The sequence below is a fragment of the Phoca vitulina genome, unplaced genomic scaffold (genome assembly GCF_004348235.1).
Source record: "Phoca vitulina isolate PV1807 unplaced genomic scaffold, GSC_HSeal_1.0 scaffold78, whole genome shotgun sequence".
Taxonomy (NCBI): Eukaryota; Metazoa; Chordata; class Mammalia; order Carnivora; family Phocidae; genus Phoca; species Phoca vitulina.
This window is the reverse complement of record NW_022589781.1, coordinates 1,094,752-1,121,780: the sequence shown is the minus strand read 5'-3', so window position 1 is coordinate 1,121,780 and position 27,029 is coordinate 1,094,752. Positions and strand designations below refer to the sequence as shown.

Here is a 27,029-nt window from a genome sequence, read left to right as displayed (position 1 = left end):
GCTGATACCGTAGTGCAGTGAGGAATGGGTAGTGTTTTCAATAAATAGTGAATATCCAGAAGCAAAAAAAAGAAAGAAAAAAGAAAGAAATTTGATCATTACCTCACACCATATATAAAAATTCAATTGCAACTGAATTGTGGACCTAACTGTGGAAGGCAAGTTAGTAAAGCATAATTTAAGAGAATATGTTCATGACCCCAAGAAAAGATTTTTTAAGCAGAACTAACCATAAAGGAAAACATTAATTGAATTACATTAAAATTTAGACTTTCTGTTCATCAAAAGACAGCACTCAGAAGATACAAAGAGAAGTCAATGAATAGAAGAAGATATTTGCAATAAAAAGAACTACTACCAATCAGTAAGCAAAAGACATACAAGCCAGTAAATAAGTGGGTAAGAACCTTGAACAGGCGGCTCACAAAATCACCAATAAACAGTTGAAAGGTGCTTAACCTTATTATTCATTAGGGGAATGAAAGTTAAATCTAAAATGAGATACGGTAACACATCAGCCAAAAGGACTAACATTTGAAAGACTAATAATTTTAAGAGCATGGATATGGAGTAACAGAAATTCTCATACACTGCTGGTGAGAATATAAAATGCCAAAATCATCTTAGAAAACTGACTTTAGCTACAAGTATTAAAAATACACATCCCTGGGGTGCCTGGGTGGTTCAGCCAGTTAAGCATCCGACTCTTGATCTTGGCTTGGGTCTTGATCTCAGGGTCATGAGTTCAAGCCCCATGTTGGGTTCCATGCTGGGTGTGTAGCCTACTTAAAAAAAAAAACCCATGACCAACATTGCTAGGTGTTTATCCATAAGAAATGCATATGTAAGTTGATCAAAAGGATATAAAAGAATGTTCATTGTAGCGTTATTCATAATAGCCCAAAACTTGAGAAATACTCTAAATGCCCTCACCAGTAGAATGGATAAATAAATCTAGGTGTGTTCGTAAATACAGCAGTGAGAATGAATAAATACAGTTATAAAACAACACAGATGAGGTCAGACAGAAAAGGGAATATCTTGAAGATTGCCTTTATCTAAAGTTTCAAAATTAGCAAAATGAAATTAGAGCATTTAGGACTTTGATAAAACAATAAAGAAAAGCATGGAAGTCAAAATGATTTTTTTTAAGATTTTATTTATTTGACAGAGTGAGGGAGCAGAAGCAGGGGGAGGGACAGGCAGAGGGAGAGGGAGAAGCAGACCCCACTGAGCAAGGAGCCCGGCGCAGGGCTCGATCCCAGGACCCCAGGATCATGACCTGAGCCAAAGGCAGCTGCTTAACCGACTGAGACCCCCAGGCGCCCCCTGATTGGTTTTTTTAGAATAGAAACTCTTGGGTCAGAAGTTTGTCTCTCTCCCCGCACTGACCTTGGTTCTCCTGCACCTGTGCAGACGGAGCTACTCCTGGGTTTCAGGACTCTTCATCCCCTGTCCGGTTTCCTTTTGTGTAGACTTCAAGAGCATGCAGTTCTTCACAGGCTTAGACAAAATACTACTTTCCTTTAAAAACTGACATGTATCCTTGGCTTCTCCGGGGACGCTCTGCCACCTTTCACTGGACCATCCCCGGGTCCTGTTCCTTCTCTGACCTCCATGAGCCTTCCTGGCTTTTTCCTCCCAACCTGCTGGTACTGCCCTGAAGTCAGAGCTGCAGGCAAAGACTCTGTAAGGATGAGAAGTTTATCAGTCTTGGAGTCAGCGTCTGAGTCAAACCCTGGGTCTGCATCTTCCTCCAACAGGATGACCATGGGCAGACCCCGGTTCCTCCTCCCGAGAAATGAGCGTTGTTGTCACAAATGAGCTAGATAACATACGTGTGTGCTCGGCAGGAGGTGGGTGTACAACAGAGGAACTGTAATTACCTCTGTATCATTCTGTGTTCTTCCATGGCTCATGTGTGCATTCGAGCCCAAGATCCTTGGGAACAGTTCTTAACTCTCTCCCATATCATCTTTGTTGTGATGGGCATTTGTCCTTCCTGATGAACAGAAAAATGTCACTTAGTGAATAATTACTCATCTTACCAAAATTTCATATCCCAGCATTTTAAATTGTTCATCTCCTTCGTCCTTTTAAAGAGTATTTGATTTTTCTAAAGGCAGTGACCCTGTAGGATCCTGAAGATGTGAACAAGTGTATGAAACCGTAAGGTACCAATGCTCTCGTTCCAGATCGGCCGATGGCATTCTCAGGGGCTCCCCCTTGGTCAGTATTCAACCGAGAACGCCATCCTGATCAAGAACGGCCTGCAGTGGCCGCTGCTGATTGACCCGCACAAGCAGGCGTACAACTGGATCCGGCAGATGGAAGGGCCCCGGCTACAGGAGCTCTCCATCAAGGACAGCGGTTACATCCAAACAATTGAAAATGCTATGAAAACAGGAGGGAGTGTCCTCTTGCAGGTATTTGGGCAGAATGGCCTCACTCCCTAATTCCATGCAGCTGACATATACACTGTGTGCCCCGAGCATAGAAACTAAAAGCTTTGAGTTACAGGTAACTTTGTCAGGGAAAAAATAATAAATAAACAGGGGCGCCTGGGTGGCTCAGTCGGTTGAGCATCCAACTCTTGATTTCGGCTCAGGTCTTGATCTCGGGGTTGTGGGATCGAGCTCTGTGTTAGGCTCCGCAGTCAGCGGGGAGTCTGCTTGGAGAGTCTCTCTTTCCCTCTCCCTCTGCCCCTCCCCCCTTGCGCATGCATTCTCTCTCTCTCAAAATACGTAGAATCTTTTTTAAAAAATAATAAAATAATAAATACAGTGACTTTTCAATGTTCAATTCTCTCAGATCAGGCTTTCTTTGGTGTCCAAATACTAAAAAAATTTACTTTTTATTTTTCTTAGAGACAAGAAAGAGTGGGGGAGGGGGAGCAGCAAAGGTAAAGAGAGAGAGAATCGCAAGCAGACTCCCTGCTGAGCACAGAGCCCGATGTGGGGCTCGATGCCACGACCCTGAGATCATGACCTGAGCCTAAATTCAAGAGTCAGACGCTCAACCGACTGAGCCACCCAGGCGCCCCAGATATACATTTTTTTAAATGCTCTGTCTTTTTAACTGATTGATTTGTTATAAGATGAGCTTTTTATTTATGTCTGTTGGGTTTTTCAGAATCTCCCTGAAACATTAGCTCCAAGTTTGAAGGCAATTTTGAAGAAGGATATCCATCAGAGAAGAGGACAGTATTTCATAAGGGTTGATGATTCTGAGATTGAATACAATTCCAAATTTAGGTAAAGTCTCTCCCTATGAAATTGAGTCAAATGTTCATATTTTTTAAGACAAATACTATTGAAGGCCTGTATTTCCATACTGGTAAGCTTCTCCCGGAGGAAAGAGTGAGGTTGCATTGTGAACGTTTTGTCTGTCTGCGTGTCCGGTTGCCCTCATCAGCACACGGAATAGAGAACTGACTTCTGTTTATCAAGCTTTCCAAACCAGCATTCTCCATGCTGTTCCTGATAAGACCCACAGGTCCAGGGGGAGTCCGCAGAAGGTGTACAAAGCCTGGCCCCACTTGATCAACAAGAACTCCAGTTGATCTGTTTGCCTAACATTTTATTTCAGCAGGAAAACCTTCTGCTGCTTTAAAAAACAAAATCCATATTGGATATCCAGAGCAAAAAGAGATTCCGCGTGGGCTGATAAAAACATTGTATCCATGTTCCCAGCAGCAAGGGACCTTCCGGAATGCAACCCCCACCTTCCTACCTCCCCCCCTTGCCAACGTCACAAAGCTCTTTTATAGAGTCAGATTTACTTACCACAAAAATATAATTCCCACTCTGCCCTTGAATTCACTGTGTGAGCGAGTCGTCAGCAAGGGGAGCTGGAAGATGGGTTTACTGGTGCCCAGCCGGTGCACTCCACTGCCTTACAGGGGTCCTAACACTCTGAGTGCTTGCGTGGTCGGTGGGTCCTTGCCCCTGGGCCGGGCTCCACAGCCTTGCCCCTCACCACACTTACACAGCCTGGACTCCCCTCGCCCAGCCTCCCTCCTTCTTGCAAAGTATGTTCCTCAGAACAACATTCTAGGGTGTCACTCAAGAAAGGGCCCCATACTTCTTAAAAGCGCTAGGCTAAACCAACAGGATTCTTTCCTCCAAGGACATGACACCCCTTCAATGTGACAAACACTCTCCAGGGCGCAGCGTTCTGCAGGACACGGTTCTTCCTTTCTCCCTGAACATTATTGCTTGAGCAACAGCTCTAGGAAGGCTAATGATGTAACATTTTGCTGAATTGCCCACCTGGTGCCCATGTTCGATTGTGTGTTTGAGGAGGTGGTGGAGGGCACCCCTGTGGGGGGCAGACAGGACCCGGCTCCCCACTCTGTCACTGTGTGGCCACGGGATGTGAGCGACTTATTGAACCTCTCTTCATAAAATGGAACGAGGAGCTGTCCCTGCTGGGCTGAGTTGCTGGGGAGACTAAGCAAGGTCAAGAATCACTCCTGACCCTCCCTCCCACCCCGGACCACCCCACTCCAGACTCACTCACAAACCAGTCTCCTGGCTTCCTTCTCCCCCACCCCCCAGCCTCCCACCCAGGTTACTCTCCGGGCAGCAGTGGTCCCTTTAGGGAAGGTCGTCCTCCCTTTACTCACACCCTCCACCAGGCTCTCACTCACTCACAGCAAAAACCACAGTATTGACAATCATCTAATGGCGGGTCAAAGCTCCTACTAGCTAGCACTTTACTTTCCTCTGTCCCAATGTTTCACCAGATATAGTGGGGACATCTTGTATTTCTTAAAGTTGTAAATAGCAAACGTATTCACACGGTGTAAAGCAAGAGCCTCTTCTGTGTACAAGGCTGAACTACACTAAAAATTAACCTTCTTTACTTCCAGGAGAAATATTTTTTCCATTATTTAATTAGTTTCATTTTTTTTTCCTCTACAGACCCTTTGACTAACGGGTGCCTTTCTCATTCTTTAGGTTATACATATCTACAGAAATAGACAACCCCCATTTTCCTCCATCAGTGTATAACTTTGTTACAATGATCAACTTCACCATAACATTCCAAGGTTTGCAAGAAGAGCTCCTATCTACCATATTAACTCATGAAGTTCCTTCCTTAGAAAATCAACGTCTCCAACTATTGGAGAGTATTTCCCTCGATGCTACAACCCTTGAAGAACTAGAGGAAAAAACGTTGAATGTACTGCAGAACGCACAAGGTTAGTGCAGGTCTTTAGTGATGTTAGGAGACCTTTGTGTACCTCTGTGAAGGACGGAATGAAAGCTCTAAGAACCACATTCTGAATTGGTACCCAAAATATCAGATCTGCATTTTCACCAGATAACTGATTAATATGGGTGGAAACACCCCATTTCTAAAATTAAAACACTGTGGATGTTGATGTTCCTACATTCCTACCTCTGCTTTAGCTCATTATACTGTATGACATTGGCCACGAGATAATCATGCAAGATGTAAGAAAAATCTTATGGAGGCCACTCCCTCATATATCTGACATCTGTTATATGTATCAAGTTAGATTGTAGAGACCAAAAGATGAGGTTTTCCCCAAGTATTAATAATTAAAATATACCAGGACAGAATCCAGTGACTTACTCATATGTGTCCCATTAAAATATGGTGTTTTATTAAAACAGCAGTAGAAATTATTTTCCTCTTCAACACAAACCATAGTCTTTAAATTTTAACAATATAATTTCTAAACAACTAAATCTAAAGCACTGTAAGTTCCTGGGGGCACACTGACCTATCTGCTCCTAAAAGTGGATCTGGATATCCAGTTTCAACATGCAGGATGAGGTACCCCCATGCTAATAACAATGCTCAGACACTAGGTGGGTGTCCTACAATTCAACTCCATTCTGACCCGATCTACCCCTTAAGGTTTCAGTCGGACAAGGCTGCCCCTCCCCACACATGGGCTCCAGATAGAAGTTCCAGCAAAGCCCCTCCTGAGGTTTGATTAGTTCGCTAGCAGACTAGAATTCAGGACAACACCTGTTTGCTCACTAGATTACTGGTCTCTTCTGAAAGAATGAACTGGGAACAGCCAGGTGAAAGAGATGCGTGGGGCGAGATGTGGAGGATGGATGCGGGGCCTCTGTTGGGGGTCACTGTCCTGTCAACCACCCCACCCTTAGATGGAGACTAAAGTCACCTAATTAACATAACAAAAGATGCCTTTATTCCTCTCATCCCCAGGATATTCAGCACTCTAAGCCAGAGATGGGGACGAAGGCCTCCTGTATATTTCCTATTATATATACAGTATCGCAGCTCCTGACTCCTCTGTGATCAAATACTTTTTATCTAGCGGTGGATTGCCATTCTCTCTTAACTGGTGACTCAGTGGGGCTTGAAAGTCTCTCCGATACTTTAGTTCCCTCTTAAGGCTCTGACTGTATTCCTTCCTATTTTAATTACACCTAATACACTATTTCTGTGTAACACACAGCTGAGCCATGCTTCTGTTCATGACAAGACTAGGACGAGGTTGCGTTGACCAGGTTGTCACATCTGTTTCTCTGGGAAGTTGGAATGAATCAGCAGCTGATCACTCCTTAGGGAGCAAAACCAGGACACCTAGGGATGACGTGACCCACAGGAGGTGACTGTTGGTCTAACAAGACTCACAAGTATAGCCTCTCCTGTTCTAGGAACCACTGTATGACAGATGTCATGTTTGGCTGTAACTTTTGCCTAAATTGGACAAAAGATAGATTTAATGAGACAAATGGAAAGTTGTTTATGATAACACCCATCACACTATAAGATTTTTTTTAAAGACTAACCTTTTACGAATAGTGGTTATAATATAAATTGTTCTTGAAAAAAAACTAAATAAAAAGACTCCTCGATTTGGTACATATTTTTTCCTCCCTTTTCCCAAGTTTTAGTAAAGTAGATCATCCTTACTGTCTCTTTGTAAATAGTGTATCTTTAGGGTGGCCGCCCACTCCTTGTGGGCAATGGTGTGGTGGGTGGGGACTCAGAAGTAGCCCACAGCCAAGGTCCCAACATTACTAGAAATCTTCAGTAAAATCAATCAGAATATGGTATCCAGGTCATGGAATGTAATACTCCCATAATTCCTTACAATGATGATATGAAGCTGTGTTTAGTTCTTGATATGGATGTAATTTTTAAATGTTTTTGGTGAGGTTTGATGGGGTCCAGAGCCGATGGCCAAGAGAGAATTCTTGAGACATCTTTGGTGCAAAATGGTGGTTTTATTAAAGCACGGGGATGGGATCCGCGGGCAGAAAGAGTTGCTGTCCTGGGATTGTGAGGAGCAACTGGTTATATACCTTGGTGGTTGTGGAAAGTAAAAATAAGAAAAGTTCCCAAAGGACTTTCATATGCTAAAGAAGATCCTCAGGACACTGGAGGCCTTGCTATTGTCAAAACAAGGTGGTTTTTCCCTCTAGCAAGGCATTCACTTGTAGACAGTGAAGACAGTCGGAGCTTCCTGGAGGAACCTTATGCTCAGCCTGCCTCAAATACTTGGCAATGGGCTGCAGATTATAAGGACATTTGATGGTGTCTACATCTCCTTCTGCCTTTGTTTCCCACATCAATACCACACTTTAAGAGGACTCTTTTCAAACTAACGTGTGTGGTGTAAGCATCAAGGATAGTGAGGAGTCTGTAAATCGTATCATTAACAAAAGCACTTGAGGAAAATGGGAATGTTCATAAAATAGAAGAGTTTATAATGGAAATAGGAGAACCGTCTTGAATGTTTGAAAAGGAGAGAATTATTCTGTTTCTAGAGCAGTGCTTTTTTTCAAAAGGTAAGTTGCAACCTGTTCATGGAATGAGAAATCAATTCCGTTGGTCATTACCAACTTTATTGTTTAGTAAAATAGAAAACAATAGAGGATATCAGAATGCACGTGCTATTTTCTGGAAATTTTGTCTCCTTGTCTATGCGGATGATGGGTCATTCCTTATGACCAAGTGGCTACTTATCATGTGCTTATAATGAAAATAGCATCCATCTACTAAAGTAATATAAAGAAGAGATGGGGGGCATGTGTGCTATTAACCAAATTATTCAGAAATACAACCTGTCTTCATTGAGCAGCCCATCTCCCAAATAAAACCACCAAAAATCCGGAAGTAAAAAACTCTTATGGAAAGATTTCAGAATGAAGGAACTGCATTTAATATTCCAGTGGGTTTTATTTAAATTCATTTTTTGTTTGCCTTCAGAATGTGTGTTAGATGATGAGGAAATCGTAGACATCTTAAGAAAAGCCAAAATGACTTCAAATGAAATTTCAAAGCGCATCAAAGCAACAGAAAAAGCGGAAAGTCAAATCCAAGAGACGCGCAAAAGCTATCTCCCCATTGCTACCCGAGGTGCCCTGCTCTACTTCCTGGTGGCCGGGCTCGCCCAGGTCAACTGCATGTACCAGTTCTCCCTAGACTGGTTTCGCCAAGCGTTCATTCAAGCAGTAGTCTCTGGAAGAAAAGAACAAGAAGAACCCGGCTCCAAAAGGGAGAAGATGTCTCTAAAGAAAATTCGTGATACTACAAACCTCTCAAAAGAACCGAAGTTAGAAAGTGAGGGAAATCTCTCCCAGAGACATCTTAAAAATTCAATTGATGTGTTGACAAGAAGTATTTTTAAGGTGAGACATCCTTGCATGTGAATTTTGCATATGTATTTAATCTAGGCCGGCTGGGCTAACTCTCCATTTCCCCTCTAGGTGGTCTCTTCAGCTCTATTTAACCAACATAAACTGTGCTTCTCCTTCCGGCTCTGCATCACAATCATGCAAAATAACGCTAATGGTGATGACATCGGGTCCCTACCGGATGAAGAATGGGACCTCTTCCTACATTCTGGCATGTTGATAAATATTAAAGGTGTGATGCCCCAGGTCAAACTTAATAGTAAGTAAAAGGTACTGCTCTGAGTTCTGTTAAAAGCCATTAAAAACATGTTTCCCTGAAAAACACGGAGAGATTTTTAAGGTGCTCCAAGTCAGTGCTTCCATGTGGGTTAAACTAAAAGCAGCTGAGGTCAGGTGTGACGTTTAATTCATTGCTGTGTCCTTATATGTTGAGCACATAATTGGTACTCAGTAATTTCTGAATGAATGAGTGGAAGGCATTTGCCATGGTTATTGTAATCCTAATCTGTAAATCTGAACGCCCAATGCTAGACCTTAGGGACATGCACGCGTGTGCACAAGCACACACGTGCACACACACATTGATTAAATACCACCTAGAGTGATATTTTTAGGCTTCCAAGTGCAGTGGACGCCTCGTGGGCCGGCTTTTCTGCTGCGTGACCTTGTCTCCTGGTCACAGGTGGGTGGTTCAGGAGTAGAGTCCTGATGGCACTCAGACCCACCCTCCTGGAGACCCGGTGTCTGACCGTGAGGCCCAGGGCCTGAGAACTGCCGGATGTTGGGTTAACAGTGGTCGCTGGTTCGTCTCACGTTGGTGCTCGGTTACTCACATATATTTTTTGTGACTTAAAATTACAACACAGCATAACGTCAACGTACTTCATGCCACTGAACTGGACGCTTAAAAATGGTGAAGAAGGTAAATTCTATGTTGTGTATTTTACCACAATTAAAAAAAAATAAATATACTTAAAACTGTACGACACAGGAGGATTTGAACAGATTCCACTGTTCAAGTGTGGAATCTCTGGGAGAGATTTCCCTCACTTTCTAACTTCGGTTCTTTTGAGAGGTTTGTAGTATCACGAATTTTCTTCAGAGACATCTTCTCCCTTTTGGAGCCGGGTTCTTCTTGTTCTTTGCTTCCGGAGACTACTGCTTGAATGAACGCTTGGCGAAACCAGTCTAGGGAGAACTGGTACATGCAGTTGACCTGGGCGAGCCCGGCCACCAGGAAGTAGAGCAGGGCACCTCGGGTAGCAATGGGGAGATAGCTTTTGCGCGTCTCTTGGATTTGACTTTCCGCTTTTTCTGTTGCTTTGATGCGCTTTGAAATTTCATTTGAAGTCATTTTGGCTTTTCTTAAGATGTCTACGATTTCCTCATCATCTAACACACATTCTGAAGGCAAACAAAAAATGAATTTAAATAAAACCCACTGGAATATTAAATGCAGTTCCTTCATTCTGAAATCTTTCCATAAGAGTTTTTTACTTCCGGATTTTTGGTGGTTTTATTTGGGAGATGGGCTGCTCAATGAAGACAGGTTGTATCACTCTAGTCACCTGCAGTGTCTTAGGAAAATTCCTGGAAAATTTGAACCACAAAAACTATGCTTGTGCAAAATGCTTAGGCAGAAATCACCACGTGTAGAATCTGTTCAAATCCTCCTGTGTCGTACAGTTTTAAGTATATTCATTTTTTTTAATTGTGGTAAAATACACATAACGTAGAATTTACCTTCTTCACCATTTTTAAGTGTCCAGTTCAGTGGCATGAAGTACGTTGACGTTGTTGTGCTGTGTTGTAATTTTAAGTCACAAAAAATATAAAGCTAAAGGTGGTCTGACATTCTCACTGAGGAAGAAAAGGTGGTGGTTCTGAGACTATTAGCAAAGACTTCAGTCAGAATGGAAATATCAAAGAATTGCTCTGGCAGATACCAGACATTTGGAGAGTTTTGTTTTGTTGTTTGTTTCTACTTGTACCAAAGCCTGGTATAAAGTAGATGTTTGGTAAACGAATGTTGAGTTAATAAATGCTCTTGTGAGTTTACCAAGATTCTTGGGCTTGCCAAAACGGACAACAATGACTCAATATCTTAAACCAAAATAAAAATTAAAATGTCTAGAAGGATTCTGGGGTATCTCAGAAAACAGCAAGGAAAATGTGAGTAACCGAGCACCAACGTGAGACGAACCAGTGACCACTGTTAACCCAACATCCGGCAGTTCTCAGGCCCTGGGCCTCACGGTCAGACACCGGGTCTCCAGGAGGATGGGTCTGAGTGCCATCAGGACTCTACTCCTGAACCACCCACCTGTGACCAGGAGACAAGGTCACGCAGCAGAAAAGCCGGCCCATGAGGCATCCACTGCACTTGGAAGCCTAAAAACATCCTCAGTATATTTTAAGAAACAACAAAAATGTAATAGCTTCCATTTTTCTAGTTATACAAGTAGTACGTATTTATTAAACAAACCATTCCAACCTACAGATAAGCAAAAAGAAATAAATAATGTAATTCCACAATCTAGAGATAATCACTATTAATATTTCTGTGGGTTGTCCTTCCACTAGTTTCCCTCCATATATATATTCTTTACATATATTCATATTCATATAGGAATATTCATGTGTATTCTTTCAGGTGACTTTGCTGTACAGATTTACTTTTTTCGAAATTAATAATATGTCAAAGGTAGCTTCCTACATCAATAAATATACTTAAGACTTTTTAATGTCTGCACAACATTCCAATATTTGAATGGACCAAAACTTATGTAACCACTCTCTCAAGTTAGAGACTTGGGTTTCCTATTTTTTCTTATGCTAAACAGTAAGCACAATGATTGACATATAAAGTAGCTTTTCTGACCACAACAGAATGAAACTAGAAATCAGTATCACATGAGAAATCCAAAAATATCTGGATATTAAACAACATACCTTTAAATAACCAGCAGGTCAAAGAAATTACAAGGGAAATTAGAAAATATCTTGAAACAAATAAAAATTAAAATGCAATATAACAAAACTTACGGGATACAGCAAAAACAGTACTAAGAAGTTTATAAATGCATACATTAAAAAAGCAGGTCTCAAATACACAACCTAACCTGACACCTCAAAGAACTAGCAAAAAAAAGAACTAACCAACTACAAAGCTAGCAGAAGGAAGGAAACAATAAAGAGTGGAGCACAAATAAATAAAATAGAGCATTAAAAAAAATAGAACAATCAGCAAAACTAATAGCTGGCTTTCTGAAAATATTAACAAAATTGACAAACTCTTAGCTAGATTAACAAGAAAATAAAGGAAGACTCAAATAACTAAAATCAGAGATGAAAGCAGGAACATTAAAACTGATGCCACAAAAATAAAAAGGATGATAGGAGACACTACGAAATGTTATATGCCAACAAATTGGACAACCTAGAAGAAGTGGAAATGTATAATCTACCAAAATTTGAACAGACTTATAACTTGTAAGGAGATTGATTCAGTAAGCAAAAATCTCCCAACAGAGAAAAGAAATTTTTCTTTTCTGCACTGGATGCCAGTGCTGGGCCAGATGGCTGCACGGGAAAACTCTACCAAACATTTAAAAAAGAATAAACACAAATTTTCCTGAAACTCTTGGAAAAAAAGAAGAAGAAGAAGAAGAATGATGAGGAGGGAATACTGCTAAGCTTGTTCAGCATTTCCCTGATACCAAAGCCAAAGATTCTACAAGAAAAGAAAACTACAGGCTGATATTTCTGATGACTATAGATGTCAAAGTTCTCCACAAAATACAGCAAACCAAATTCAATAGCATAGTAAAAGGATTATACACCATGACCAAATGCAAATTTTTCCTGGAATGCAAAGCTGTTTCAATATAAGAAAATGAGTCAATGTAATAAGCACATTAACAGAATGAGGACAAAACCACATGACCATCTTAATGATGCAAAAAAAGCATTTGATAAGATTCAACTCTTTAGTAATTAAGAACAGTCAACAAACTGGGAATAGAAGGAAACTACCTCCACACAATAAAAGTCATTTGTGAAAAACCCACAGCTAACATCCTACTCAGTGGTGAAACTCTTGAGTTTTTCTCTAAGATCTCGAGCAAGGCAAGGATGCCCCCTGCTCTCACCACTTGTTTTTAGCATGGAAGTTCTAGCCAATGCACTAGAGAAAGAAAGAAAAGGCATCCAAATAGGAAAGGAAGAAGTAAACTATATTTGTTCACAGATGACATGATCTTACATGTTGAAAACTCTAGTCCATGAAAACACTGTTAGAGCTAGTAAACCAATATAGCAAAGTTGCAAGATACAAAACCAACATACATCATCAGATGCATTTCTGTATTATGCATTTCTATATTATGCATTTCTATACATTAACAACATATATAATGCATTTCTACACATTAACAACAAATAATATGAAAAGGAAATTAAGAAAACAATCCCATTTGTAATGGCAGCAAAAGGAATAAAACACTTAGGAATAAGCCTAACCAAGGAGGTGAAAGACGCATATACTGAAAACTACAAAACACTGCTGAAAGAAATTGAAGACAACACAAATAAATGGAATACATTTACCATGTTCATGGATTGGCAGACTTAATATTGTTAAGATGTCCATACTAACCCAAAGCAATCTATAGATTCAATGCAATTCCTAACAAAATCCCAATAGAACTTTTTGCAGGAATAGAAAAATTCTTCCTGAGATTCATATGGAATCTCAAGGGACTCCAAATAGCCAAAACAATGTTGAAAAATAACAAAGTTGGAGTCATCATACATCTTGGTTTCAAGCTATATTATGAAGTGGTGATAAAACAGCCTGGCACTGGCATAAAGACAGATAAATAGACCAATGGAATGGAACAGAGAGCCCAGAAATTAAGACATATATGGTCAAATGATCTTCAGTGAAGATGGAAAGAGCACTCAATGGGGAAAGGACAGTGTCTTTAACAAATGGTGCTGGGAAAACTGGGTATCTACGTGCAAAAGAACAAAATTGGACCCTTATCTTATACCAAATACAAAAATAAACTCAAAATGGATTCAAGATCTAAACATAAGACCTAAAACTATAAAACTCTTAGAAGAAAGCATAAGGGAAAAGTTTTATAACACCGGACTTGGCAATGATCTCTTGGATATGACACCAATGCTCAGGCAACAAAAGCAAAAATAGACAAATGGAATGACATCAAACTTAAAAACTCACCATCGACAGAATAAAAAGGCAACCTACTGAATGGGAGAAACAATTTCAAATCCTATATCTGGTAAGGAGATAATGTATAGAATATATAAAGAACTTCGACCACTCAACAAGAATCCAATAACCCAATTTTAAAACGGGCCAAGGACCTGAATAGACATTTCTCTAAAGATGAAGCACGTGAACAGATGGTCAATATCCTCAATCATCAGGAAATGCAAATCACAAGACCATATCCAGTAGGATGGCTACTGTAAAAAACAAAACAATAAACCAGAAAATTTAAAAAGTGCTGGCGAGGATGTGCGGGCATTGGAGCCCTCGTGCGCTGTTGGTGGGACTATGAACTGGTACAGCTTTCACAGAAAACAGTATGGAGGCTCCTCAAAAAATTAAAGTTAAAACTTGCATGTGAGCTAAGAATGCCACACTGGTTATACAGCCAGAAGAACTGAAAGCAGGGTCTCAGACTGCTCTCTGCACGCCTGCGTCCCCAGCAGCAGTGTTCACATAGCCAGTAGGTGGAAGCCATGAGTCCATCAGGGGACACACAGAACACGGTGTGTAGTTCCAAGGGAGTATCATTCAGCCTTTAGAAGCAGGAGACCCTGGCACCTGCTACAGCACGGATGAAGCTTGAGGACACGACACCGAGGGAAAGAAGCCAGTCACCAAGAGACAACGACCATGTGTGTGATTCCACTTACCTGAGGCATCCGAAATCGCTGGAATCAGAGAGAGACAGAGAGTACAGTGGTGCTGCCCAGGGGCGGGGGAGGGCTGTTTCATGGGGGCAGAGTTTCAGATTTGCAGGGAAAGGTCTGGAGATCCGTTTCACAACAACAGGAAGGTACTTAACATGGATGAACACGTACAAATAGTTCAGAAGGTAAATGTTAGGTGTTTTTACCACTATGAAAAACTTGCCATTTATGTAATTAGTTTTATGTAAAACCCCTTTTCCTTAAAAACAATATTTATTTAGTCTGCCTTTAATGAGTAACTCAAAGGTAAAGGGTATCGGCCCTCTCCCTCTTCCGGTAGGCATGTATGAGACGTGCGGCAGTGGGCATCTGCAGTGGGTGTCGGAATCCCAGTGGAGACAATGCCGGTATGTCAGCAGTGAGCTCAAGCCCTTCTCTCTCCTGTGCAAATCCCTGCTGTCCAACGTGCCCCAGTGGGAAGCTTTCAAAACCAGCCAGGCTGCCTATTGCCTGATGAGCATCCCTTTCCCTCCAGAAAGTGCCTCAGTGGAGGAGAGTAAGAGATCACCGAAGGAAAGTAAGAGAGCATTCGATGTTTTATTTAACCTAACCAATGTGCATGGGGATGGTCAACTTACTGACGTAGCTCAGTATCCCAGCAGGAATGTAGCTCTGCTGTGAGCTTCTGCCCCAACATAGGACCCTTACACCCATCTCCTCTGCTCTTGTCTCTGGGATGGGCAGCCGGAAACAGAACCGCTGGGTCAAAAGCATACGATTTTTTTTTTAAAGATTTTATTTATTTATTTGAGAGAGAGAATGAGATAGAGAAAGAGAGCATGAGAAGGGGTAGGGTCAGAGGGAGAAGCAGACTCCCTGCCGAGCAGGGAGCCCGATGCGGGACTCGATCCCGGAACTCCAGGATCATGACCTGAGCCGAAGGCAGTGGCTTAACCAACTGAGCCACCCAGGTGCCCAAAAGCATACGATTTTTATGTGAACTGTTGCTGCCAGGTTGCTCGTCTTAAAAGTCCGGGATAATTTACATTTCCAGCAGCAATACATGACTTCTCCTTTTCCAAGAGGGGTATTGATCTTTTCTTAACTCTTGCCGATCTGAAAACTTTAAGGTACTTTAATTTGGATTTCCTGACTAGCACCACGTTTAAGTACCTTTTCAGATGTTTGTAGTGCATTTGGACTTCCCTGTTCACATACTTGGCCCATTTTTCTTCTGAATTATTCATTCTTTTGTGGCCTTCTGTAAGAACCCTATTGGCATAACAGATAATCAACTTTTTGTTTTGTTAAAGATACCAACCTGTTCAAGTATTTTTAAAAATTGGCCAGTGACTTTTGGATTTGTTTATACTCTCTCTACCAGGCAATGGGGAAATGTCTGTATGGCCAATTACATCTACTTTCTTTCTTTTATAGCTTCCTGATTTCCAGTTCTGACTAAGAAGTTCTCCTCTTCCCCTAGAGTTTTCTCTCTAGGTCATTATTTTGTAAAGTGAAGATCTTTTTATTCGGGGGGAAAAATCAGATTTATCAATTTGTAACTAGATTTTCGTGTATCATGGACTTTTTTTTTTAAGATCAACACACCCATTTTAGCCCTATTCAAAAAAGCTATCTCTGTAATCCACGTTGTGTTTAAAGTTAGACACGGGGAAAATACATGGAAGTAGTAGGAGGCAGAAATGATAGGTACACCAGGATAGTTGGAAATGCACACGTAGGACCCCTTTGCAGACTCTACTGCAGAGGGGGCAGTATTAAAAACACAGATCTGTAAAAAAATTTGAGAGTCTTGTTGCATTTCCACCTGATTCTCATTTCCAATATCTTTATAGGTAGATTATGACGAGAACTTTCTAACCTCTAGAGTTATTAGTTTATACTCACTGGAAAAACCTCACACATGCAGGAGCAGGTTGTAAAGTGTTGGCCTGCCCCTGCTTCTCCTGTCAGTTGAGCGTCCGACTCTTGATTTTGGCTCAGGTCGTGATCTCAGGGTCGTGGGATCAAGCCCCGCATCTGGTGCTCAGTGGGGAGGCTGCTTGGGATTCTCTCCCTCCCCCTGCACCCCTCCCCAACCTGCACACGTGTGCATGTTCTCTCTCTCTCTAAAGTAAATAAATCTTTAAAAAAAATTAAAAATAAGACATGTTTTTAAAACAAACTTTAGAGTTTTATAAGAGAATTTTCATTGTGTGTTTCTCAGTGATCCAAGGCACTTGATTGTTCATGTCCGTTTCTTTCCCTAAATTATATCTAGCTGAACTTCTGGATGAAAAGGAAGAAGTACGTAGTCCTGTGAATTTCCCCTGGGAGAAACTCAGTGCATTTCAGAGACTTATTCTGGTAAGATGTGCTGTGAGAAAACAGTGATTTTCTACATGTTTTGAGCACTTTATCAGTAAGTTAAACCATTCAAGTTTAAAATTTTTTTAGCAAAATATATGGATTTTTCAAGTACCGTTCACGTTAGCGGGGCACACTCACACTCCGATCAGGTGGCACTCCAGGCCCCCTCTGCCCCTGTGCACGCCCCCCCCAGAGAGGAGGACTTGGAAAACGGGTGCCTGTGAGGGATGGAGAGTGGTGGTTCAGTGCCTTCACCCCGTCCCTTCGGGTCCACCTCCTGCAGACTGTACACCCACACTCTGCTCTCCACGCCATCAGCGGTCCGGGCACGGACCCAGCCTGTGAGGGCTCCGTGTCAGGAAGCACGTCCATCCTGCCACTGTTAATAAAGGTGATATTTTACCTGACTCCTCCTGCTTCACAATCGCGGAAGGGGGGTGCCACTGGGGATGCAAATGGGTGTCAGTCATGAGCCCCTTAAAACAGCTAAAGCTTAGGGTGTGCTAAGCATTTTGCAGACATTGTTTCATGTAATCCTCATAATAATCTTGGGGGGGAGCTATGATTATTTCCCCCACATCACAGAATTAGGGGGCCAAGGCTTAGAAATTGCCTAATGGCTGTGACACCTGGGGGGCTCAGTCGGTGAAGTGTCTGCCTTCAGCTCAGGTCATGATCCCAGGGTCCTGGGATCGAGTCCCGCATCAGGCTCTCTGCTCGCTGCCCCTCTGCCCCTCCTTCCTGCTTGTTCTCTCTCTCAAATAAATCTGAAAGAAAGAAAGAAAAGAAGAAAAAAGAAAGAAGAAAAGAAAAGAAAGGGGGGAGAAAGGAAAGAAAAGGAAGAAGGGAGGAGGTGGGGAGAAAGAGAGAGAAAGAAAAGAAAAGAAAAGAAAAAAAAAGACAAGACGAGACCGCTAACAGAGCCAGGATTGAAACCCAGAGCGTTTGTAAAACCTGGTTCCCGGCAGTAACACTACTTTTCCCAAGGGAGACCATCCTCGTCCTCGGTTCATCCTCATGAGCCTGCAAAGCTTCTTTTTATTTCTGCATCAGCCATCTAGCTTAGGGATGGAGAAACCCCTCCTCTCTCTCCCCTATCGGCCCTGACTTCATGCAAACGCCAGCCCGGACAGCCGGTCACCCTTCAATTTCTGCATTAAATTTTATTTTTGTCTAACACTTTAAAATTCACTCCAGAGAGAGGTTGCCCCCCAAAATTGCATCTGGCTTACAGATATTTCACTTTGTTTTGTTTCTGCAATGATTTAAGTGTAAATTGTCACCAGACAAACGGGTTTGAACCTCTGGAGATCTGTCTTACGAGACTTCAGAGTCTTTAAAGAGAACGAAGATATCACACACGACTTAAAAACTCTGTGTACACTTCTATCTTGAAGTGAGTTGTCTTCTATTTGTTTTACTGTGGCAAAATATAATTTCATTTAATCCTAATAAACTCTTTTAATTCTGAGAGATTCAGTGGCATGAAGTACATTCACAATGTTGTGCAACCACCACCTCTATTTCCAGAACTTTCTTATCCTCCCAAACAGAAGCTCTGCACCTGCGAACTGATAACTCCCCGTGCCTTCCTCCCACTAGACGCTGGCAGATACTGTCCTACTTTCTGTCTCCAGTCGCCGATCCCAGGGACTTCATGGCAGTGGAATCATGCAACATTTATCTTTTCGTGGCTGGCGTAGGGTGTTCGGAGCTCCTCCGTGTGGCAGCAGGTGTCAGAGTCTCCTTCCTGCTCAAGGCTGAGGACACACCACATCTTCTTCCTCCGTTCATCTGGCCGTGCACACGGGTTCCTCCTTCCCCTGGGCTGTCATGAATAACGCTGCTGCAGACAAGGGTGTCCACGTTTGGTTTGTGTTGTTCTTTTCTTTGAGCCAAAATTTGCAAATTGAGAGATTTCACCAAAAAATCCATATTTCCAGTTTTTATTGAAAAAGTAAAAGATCAGGCAGTGCTGGGTCTGCAGGCAGCAGGAAGAGCTGGAGCTGAGCGGTGCCGGCCCCAAGGACCGTTGTGCCACGGTCGTGAGCCACGGTCATGAGCCACGGTCGTGAGCCCCGGTTGTGAGCCACGGTTGGTCGTCTGTCACCACTGGCGATCACTTCCTCACAGCGACGGTGACTGTTAGCCGCCAGCAAGCACCATAGTTCCAGCTTTGTTTTTCCTCCGGGGAGAATTGTTTTCATTCTGTCCAACCTGCTTCTCTAATTCATGTTACCCACCTGGCAGTGTAGACAGCCTGCGACCCCCTCTCTACCTGTGGCTTATTGGCCTCGTCATGACAGGAGCATACATTTCAGCTGTCCTAACTGACAAATGCTATAAACATGTCACAGTCTGTGTAGCACAGGTCCAGCCGTGGAAAACAGGAGGGTAGACAGAGCAATGCTCGTATGTGCGTAAGAAACTAGTGGTTTTCCAGAAAATAGGACCTCCATTTTCCAATTTCTAGTTCTTTGTATTATTTGAATTTTACGTAGCCGGTGTGTGTTACCCTAACAGCAAAATTAACTTTTTAAAGCCTGTGCTATCTTACCTTCCCCAATAAGCTCCAGATGATTCTAGTTTGTCAGCTAGAAACTTCATGAATGGAGCGATCCTATTTTCTAACCCCACTGTCAGAAGACATGGTCTGATAAAGGGTCACGTGCACATGACAAAGAAATTGAGTTAGAATATTTGAAACTGGGTCTGGCCCGTAAAAGTCGGACACCGAGATTGCCACAAGAGAGATTCAGTTAGAATGTGTTTGAAAGGCTCCACCTGGGGCAGGATGAAAGCACAGAGCTCCGTGAGGGCAAGGACTCGGTCCAGTCCATGCACCGCTCCCCATCGCTACAGCTCTGCGGGAAGATGACCGGGGCGGGGGAGGGCACGTGAGGACAATTTCCAGAATTATCCGTAGCTGCTTAGAAAGCAGCTGGCTGAACTGAGCTCAGCAGAACCCCATTCCTTCTGGTCCTGCTTTCTCTCCCCGCCTCCAGTGTTAAAACTTATCGCTCTGCTCCATTGGTCAATAAAGTGAGGGAGCTGCCGCATGATGGTGACAGCCGGTCACACCCACGTCCGGGAGCACAGACTCTCAGGGCGCTGTGTCGGGACCACACCTGACCATCCGTTGCCTTACACTGATTCTAGCGCTTTCATGAAGTGGATGCACTGGGCAAGCTCTACTCTTAGACCCCAGATGCTTTGTGTGCTGCCAATTTTCATCTAAGTCATTTAAGTCAAAGAAAATCAAGATTCATTTTTCCAAGGTGTAAGAGAAAAGAGCAGAATTTGACATAATGATCACATGTATTATGTTAAACAATGAAATTGCCAATACTTGGCAGTTTTTGACCCGTAAAAATGGTAGTTTCCCATGGTTCAACCTAGGGCATCCACACAGATCCACACACCGTTTCAGCTTTGCCTTAAATGATGGGGCCTCTGAGGCTGAGGACAGAATTCATGGTCATTTTATAAAAGGCACGTAAGTAGTTTGTATGAAACAATTTTCATGGAACAGGTCTTTCCTCCAAGATTTGCAATGATTTCTTCCAGTGGACCCTGAGCCTCTACTTACCATATGTACAGTTTCCAAACTCGTTCAGCCCTAGGGTTCTTTCTGGATCCGCACTCCATTTGCGGTGCTATTTATCTTCGTGCTACTCCTGGAGGAGTTAGTCGCCTTCTGGTTGTGCCGTCCTGATTTTCATCCTGCTCAAGACACGTCCAGCAGAGCAGGAAGAAGCCCACGGGAAATTTCTCTTTGCAGCATCAGGGACCATAACTGGGATTTTTACATCCAAGGCAAGATCTCTGTCGGAGTGTGAGAGGGACGGAGGCACAGGGTGGCCCTGGCTCCGAGGAGGGACCACAAGCCAAGGTGGCAGCTTCTCTGCCACGCGCGGACTCTCCATTACACGTGCCCAGCACGAGGAGCTCCGTCAAACTCCACCCACGTGGATAATGAACACTTCCTCGCTTTGTTCCATTTGCCACAGGGACCATTCCCTTGGGCGGTTTTTAACGTTACCTTCTCTTCTGTGCTTTCTTGTTTAGATAAAAATTCTTCAACCAGAACATTTGAAGAATTCAGTGAAAAGGTTTATAACTGAAAAAATGGGAAGTGAATATGTTCTCAGAACTGGAATTAATTTGAGAGAGTCATATAAAGAATCCAATGCCAGAACTCCGATAATATTTATTCACTCCCATGGTAAGATGCCACCCTCATACTCCGAGGAAGGTGTAGACAAGTAGGTTCTGGGTTGGGTGTTTTTATGTTTAAAATATTTTCCTATTCTTAGTTAAGTATTTTGGAAAAGGAACTATTTAAACTATATTAAGACTGAATATTTCTAAAAATGTAAAAGAACAAAGAAGAATAAAATTTCCCAGATTCATAACCATGGAAAAACTTACCCATGCTAATTTTCTGTGCAGAAAATATCTCCTAAACACATATTACTGATCTGAAAGTTGGGATGGCCCTTGTATTTGTTAACTGTTTTAATCCGTTGGCTCATGAAAAGATAATACATAACAAAAAAACACTAGGTGGCCCTGCCAACCCAGCCCTTGTGTACCTCAAAACTCCAAATGCTTTTTCCCCTTGTCTTTGCCCCACAGACCCTAAGCAAAATATTTTCACTTATCTTCTGTTCTTTGTCATCTCTAAATCAAATGTCTTCAGAATTCACCATATTCAGACTTTGATTCTATTGGGCAAAAAAACTTCCTGAAAGTGCGTGCACGTGGACGCTTCCTCCTCTGTAACCTTTTATGTAAAGCAGCTGTCCTTCACCTGACACACTCTTAGTAGCTGCTATCCATTTCCTGAAAACATAGCCCAGAATGGCTGCCAGGGCTCTAGCCCTCACGTCCACGCTCTAAACAATAGAATGGAAGAAAGGAAGTATTAAACATGTTAACAGATCTTGATCTCAGCTCAGGTCTTGATCTCAGGGTTGTGGGTTCAAGCCCCGCCCTGGGCTCCACGCTGGGTGTGGAGCCTACACTCAATCAATCAATCAAGCAAGCAATATGTTTTCTGGAGGGAATGAAATGAGATTATAATTGTGTGAACGTTTCCATGTTTCTGTGCAGGGACTGACCTCACCAACACTGTCCTGAAATTGGCACAAGAGTTAAAAGGAGGAACAAGTCACGTGACCATTATTTCCCTGGGCCGCAGCCAGGCTGCCAAGGCAGAGGAGCTCATCATGAAGGCCCTCCCCAGGGCTGCACAGTGGGTCTTCCTGCAGAACTGTCACCTTGCAACGTCGTTTATGCCGAGGCTGTGCACAATCATCGAGTCGTAAGAGCTTTACCTGATTTGTAAGGGATCAGATGAGTGAGCAGACCAGTGAGGTGAGACTGAACGGCCATGTTTAAGCGATGAGAAAGTAATGCGCTGGCCGCTCAGGGGAAGTTAGGCTTTCTTGTGAGGGTTCTCTTTTCTCCAGGATCTTTAAAACTGCACTAAGAAATACCTTGGTTTTTTAGGGAAAAAAACCTCTCTGGTCTTTACTCTCCATGGCCTTCATCAGTTCTGTCCTCTGCTTCTCAAGCCCTCCTGCTCCGCAGATGAACCCACCACAGCCACACATCCGTCTGGCCCTGTGGATCTAAACCACAGTTTTTAATATGCTCCATGATTCCAGGGGCGCCTGGGTGGCTCAGTCATTAAGCGTCTGCCTTCGGCTCAGATCATGATCCCAGGGGCCTGGGATCGAGCCCCGCATCGGGCTCCCTACTCCGCAGGAAGCCTGCTTCTCCCTCTCCCACTCCCCCTGCTTGTGTTCCCTCTCTCGCTGTGTCTCTCTCTGTCAAATAAATAAATTTAAAAAATCTTAAAAAAAAAAAATATATGCTCCATGATTCCAAATAGCAGAATGTAGTAACTCACATCCCTCCTTCCAGTGGTGATTTATTTCACGGCCTGTAGTTTGTACTTGCTTTTTCTCGGGCTGCCTCTCCCAGACTTGCTCACTCAGGCAGAAACTTCCAGAGGCTCAACCTTCTTGTTGGCAGTGGAAGTGGTTGCAAGTCGATTGCTGTAACTTTGAGTGAATAATTAACAATGTTTTATTTATTTTTTTAAGATTTTATTTATTTATTTGAGAGTGAGCATGCACGAGAGGGGGAGGGGCACAAACAGAGGGGGAGGGAGGGGAGAGAGTCTCAAGCAGGGCTCCATCTCACGACCCCAAGATCATGACCTGAGCCGAAACCAAGAGACTGATGCTTAACTGACTGAGCCCAGGCGCCCCAGCAACGTTTTAAGTTAGTAAAGTTGTAACCAGTTGTGTTCTGGAGTTTTCTCTCCAGCTTTGCCTTTCTGTTGCTTTCCTGGCTGCAGCCGGTGCTGGATTTCGCACGTGTGCTCAAATAAGGGCCGCGTCGTCTTTGTGCTGCTATTTGTATGTCGTGAGCGTCCACAAGGAAACTAAACCAAAATGCAACTGCCCTGACTTAAAGTTCTAAAAACTTCATTAGCATCATTCATTCTGTTCTCAGACCCTATGGCTTTTAGCAGTTTAAAAAGTATTTGATAATTTCTTTTTCACATTTACTTCATCACTGAAGAGAGCTAGAAGATGAAGTTTGCCTAGTTGTATGATTTCAATAGTTGTAAGCTTTGGAAGATGACACAATAATGTCTTCCAGGGCCTTCAGTCATTGTTCATTCAAAAACTATTTCTAGGGCACCTGCCGATTTGCCAAGAGTCATTCTAGAGACTCAGGACACTGTATGGACCAGATGGACATTGTATCAGCCTTCCAGAGTGTATTAAGATAGAGAGCAACAACAGAACGGCAGATAGTGATGTATCATTCTAAAAAAAGAAATTGGAGGAACGTTCTGCAGAACAGAATTTCAGAGACTTAGAGTAATTAGCAACGTGTAAAAAAAGCGTTCTATATAATCAGAGTATAATTAAGAGAAATTCATACTTCTTTATCAAATCAAGCCTATAAGTGTTTAAGACTATCACCCAGCAGCCTACTGTGGGAGAGAGAAATGTGAAGCAAATTTCTTACGTTTAAGAGTTAAGGAAACATGTTCACAACATATTGCTAAGAGGAAAAACACGCTACCAGCAGCACGTACAGCATAATATTTTTATTTAAAGAAAAAGAGAGAGAAGGGCGCCTGGATGGCTCAGTCAGTTGAGCATCCAACTAGTGATTTTTGCTCAGGTCATGATCTCAGGGTCATGAGATTGAGCCCCCCGTCGGGCTCCACTCTGGGCATGGAGTCGGCTCGAGATTCTCCTTCTCCCTTTGCCCATTCCCCTGCTTGTTCTGTCTCTTTCTCTCTCAAATAAATAAGTAAATCTTTTTCCAAAAAGAGAGAAGAGAGAAAAGGAAAAAATGTATACTTACACCTAGTTAGTGGGATTTTAGATTATTTTTGTTTTCCTGTTTAATTCTGTATTTGTTTTTTGTTGTTGTGTTGGTTTGTTTTTGTTTTTGGGGTTTTTTTTTTTTGCTTTTGTTGTTTTGCACATTTTACAAAAATAATTTCAGACATGAAGAAAAGCTGCAAGAATAGCACAGAGGCTCTCCTACACACGTCACCTCTCTTTCCCAGCTGTTAACATTGGCCGTGTCCTGTCTTTCCTGTTTGTACGTATGTACGCCACTTTTTCTGAATCACTGAAAGTAAATTGCCAACATGATGCCACTTGACCCCTACATACTTCAGCATGCTTATTGATTATCTAACCCACAGGACCTTACCATATCTAGCCTATTGGCCCAATAATAACTTTTACTGCAGAAAAAGAAAGACAAAGTTCTGGTCCAGGTTCTAATTCAGGATTTCTCGTAGCATTCAGTTGTTGAGTCTCTTAAATCCTCTGTATTCTAGAATTGTTCCTCAGTCTTTCTCTTTCATAACTTGGACATTTTTGAAAAGGACGAGCCGGTTACTTTGTCAAATGTCCATCTGTTTGGGTTTGTCTGCTGTTTTCCCATGGTTACATGATGGTGAGGCAGCATGGCAGGAATGCCACCGAAGAGATGTGTCCTCCTTGCTGCACATACCCGGAGGCACACAATGTCCATCTGTCCCATTACATTTGACCGAAGTGGCATCCGCCACCTGTAGGGTTTTCAGACCAGGTCAACATCTCAACCTTTCACCCACTGGTCTTAACAACCACTGAGAATGTTTGACTCAATTAGGACTCTATTATTTGCCAAATGGTGACTTTCTAACTCCACAGTTCCTTCTAAATTGACCAAATGATGTTCTACCCTGAGGAAGAGGCTTCCCCCCACCCCCGTTTATTCATTGCTCTGTTTGTATCAGTCACGGGTTCCCGTTTTATTCCATGGCATATCGTCTGTTATCACCGTCATTTATTTTCATGTTCAGTTGTTTCAGATTTGACCCCTGGAACACGTCATTTTGTTCTTATTTTGTCATTTTTCCAAGGTTTTTTGCAATGAGCATGTATCACTTTTGTGTTTATAGGTGGAAAAACTACTTTTCAAAACTGGAAATTACTGGGTCTTGCGCAAATTTCTGTGCAGCATGAAAGGCCACGGTGGACTAATAGGGCCTGTAGATAATTACTGCAACAAGCTCTAGGTCACTTCAGACATTGAGATTCTGTGATTCCTAAAACATGTTGGTTTGGCTTAAATTTTTTACACTAGGGGCGCCTGGGTGGTTCCGTCAGTGAAGCGTCTGCTTTCAGCTCAGGTCGTGATCCCAGGGTCCTGGGATCGAGCCCCGCATCGGGCTCCCTGCTCAGTGGGAAGCCTGCTTCTCCCTCTGCCCCTCTCCCCTGCTCGTGCTCTCTCACTCTCTCTCTCTCAAATAAATAAAATCTTTAAAAAAAATTTTTACACTAAAATATTTATAAATTTTGTATTTTGCAGATTTAATAGCCCAGATGTGACAATAGACCCTGAGTTTAGGCTGTGGTTAAGCTCAAAATCGGACAGTTCTTTCCCAATTCCAATTCTTCAGAAGAGTTTGAAGGTAAGGACAGAGTAGAATAGATTTTGATGTTGCCTGAGGAGCACGGTTTGAGTGTAAAGTATCTTGCATTCATAATTCTGAATTACGAAGGGATTCCTGACTCTAGCATGCTGACCTTCTACTCTGTGCTCACCATGCACAGTGGGCCAGGAAGGACACTAAGATAGTAGATGAGCTCCCTGCTTTCAAATGATTCACAGCTTGATAGACATTTTGTCCAACCAGGATGCTTAGAGTTCCAACAGTTATAAACCAGAACGCATGATCTCTGTCCTTTTCTCGCCCTTCTTCTCTGGCCTTTTCCTGTCTCTGCTCCCCCAAACATCCCACAGTGCAATCTCTGGAAATGCTCTGGCAGGAAGCAGGTTGAAAGCAGGTGTTGGGGACAGGGGACCAAAGGCTGGCAGGGAGGGACAGACATAGAACTTCCAGGGACGTTTCACCTCAATCCGGTCCATTGCTCTAATTAGCAAAATACAGCTTCACTTCAGATATGAACAACTTTCTTCCCCAAGATAACATTTTCTCTCTGTCTCTCTCTCCCCCCTCTCCCACTGCCCAGCTCCCCTCCTGCCTCCCCCCTTCATATGTCGTTCCTCATGGGGCTGTGCAGATTTTTACTTTTGGAGACACAAGCAGGAGTCTCCAAAGATTCAACCCTGAGCCTCAGGGCACGACACTCTGCAAACACTTTCTCATGTGTGTAGTCAGGGCTTTCTCAGCAAACGTTGCAGACAATCCGCATTAAAGGATATTGAAAGGTAAACATGCCTTGGAAGGAAGGGAACGTCTGCTCTACTAGGCGCTTCTTACAGCTACGTGTCCCAAGTTCTCAGGCTGATAAGACTCATAGCCATTTGCTTAACACTCCAGGGACTGTGAAGACCCAGCTACCTCCTCCTCTCTCCCCAGAGAGAATCTCTTTGCGTTCCAGAGCAAACTGGAACGTCTCTCTGTCTCTCACTGTCTCTGGAAGGAGGGGCTGCTCTGTAAGACGTTCTATATAAGCACCAAGTTTCATCCCCGCTATACACACGCTCAGGGTGCATCTG

The 27,029-nt window shown here is 42.8% G+C and overlaps 1 protein-coding gene across 1 annotated transcript in view; it reads left to right on the top strand.

Moving 5' to 3' along the window:
• The window catches only part of DNAH14 (dynein axonemal heavy chain 14), a 354,473-nt gene that overhangs the window by 275,389 nt on the left and 52,055 nt on the right, over positions 1-27,029 (top strand). Inside the window, exons 67-76 of the mRNA XM_032393957.1 lie at positions 2,196-2,426; positions 3,133-3,254; positions 4,962-5,206; positions 8,224-8,645; positions 8,724-8,910; positions 14,941-15,177; positions 16,882-16,967; positions 21,039-21,195; positions 22,086-22,296; positions 25,875-25,977. Coding sequence (XP_032249848.1) covers positions 2,196-2,426; positions 3,133-3,254; positions 4,962-5,206; positions 8,224-8,645; positions 8,724-8,910; positions 14,941-15,177; positions 16,882-16,967; positions 21,039-21,195; positions 22,086-22,296; positions 25,875-25,977 — 2,001 coding nt within the window. The remainder of the gene's footprint in view (positions 1-2,195; positions 2,427-3,132; positions 3,255-4,961; positions 5,207-8,223; positions 8,646-8,723; positions 8,911-14,940; positions 15,178-16,881; positions 16,968-21,038; positions 21,196-22,085; positions 22,297-25,874; positions 25,978-27,029) is intronic.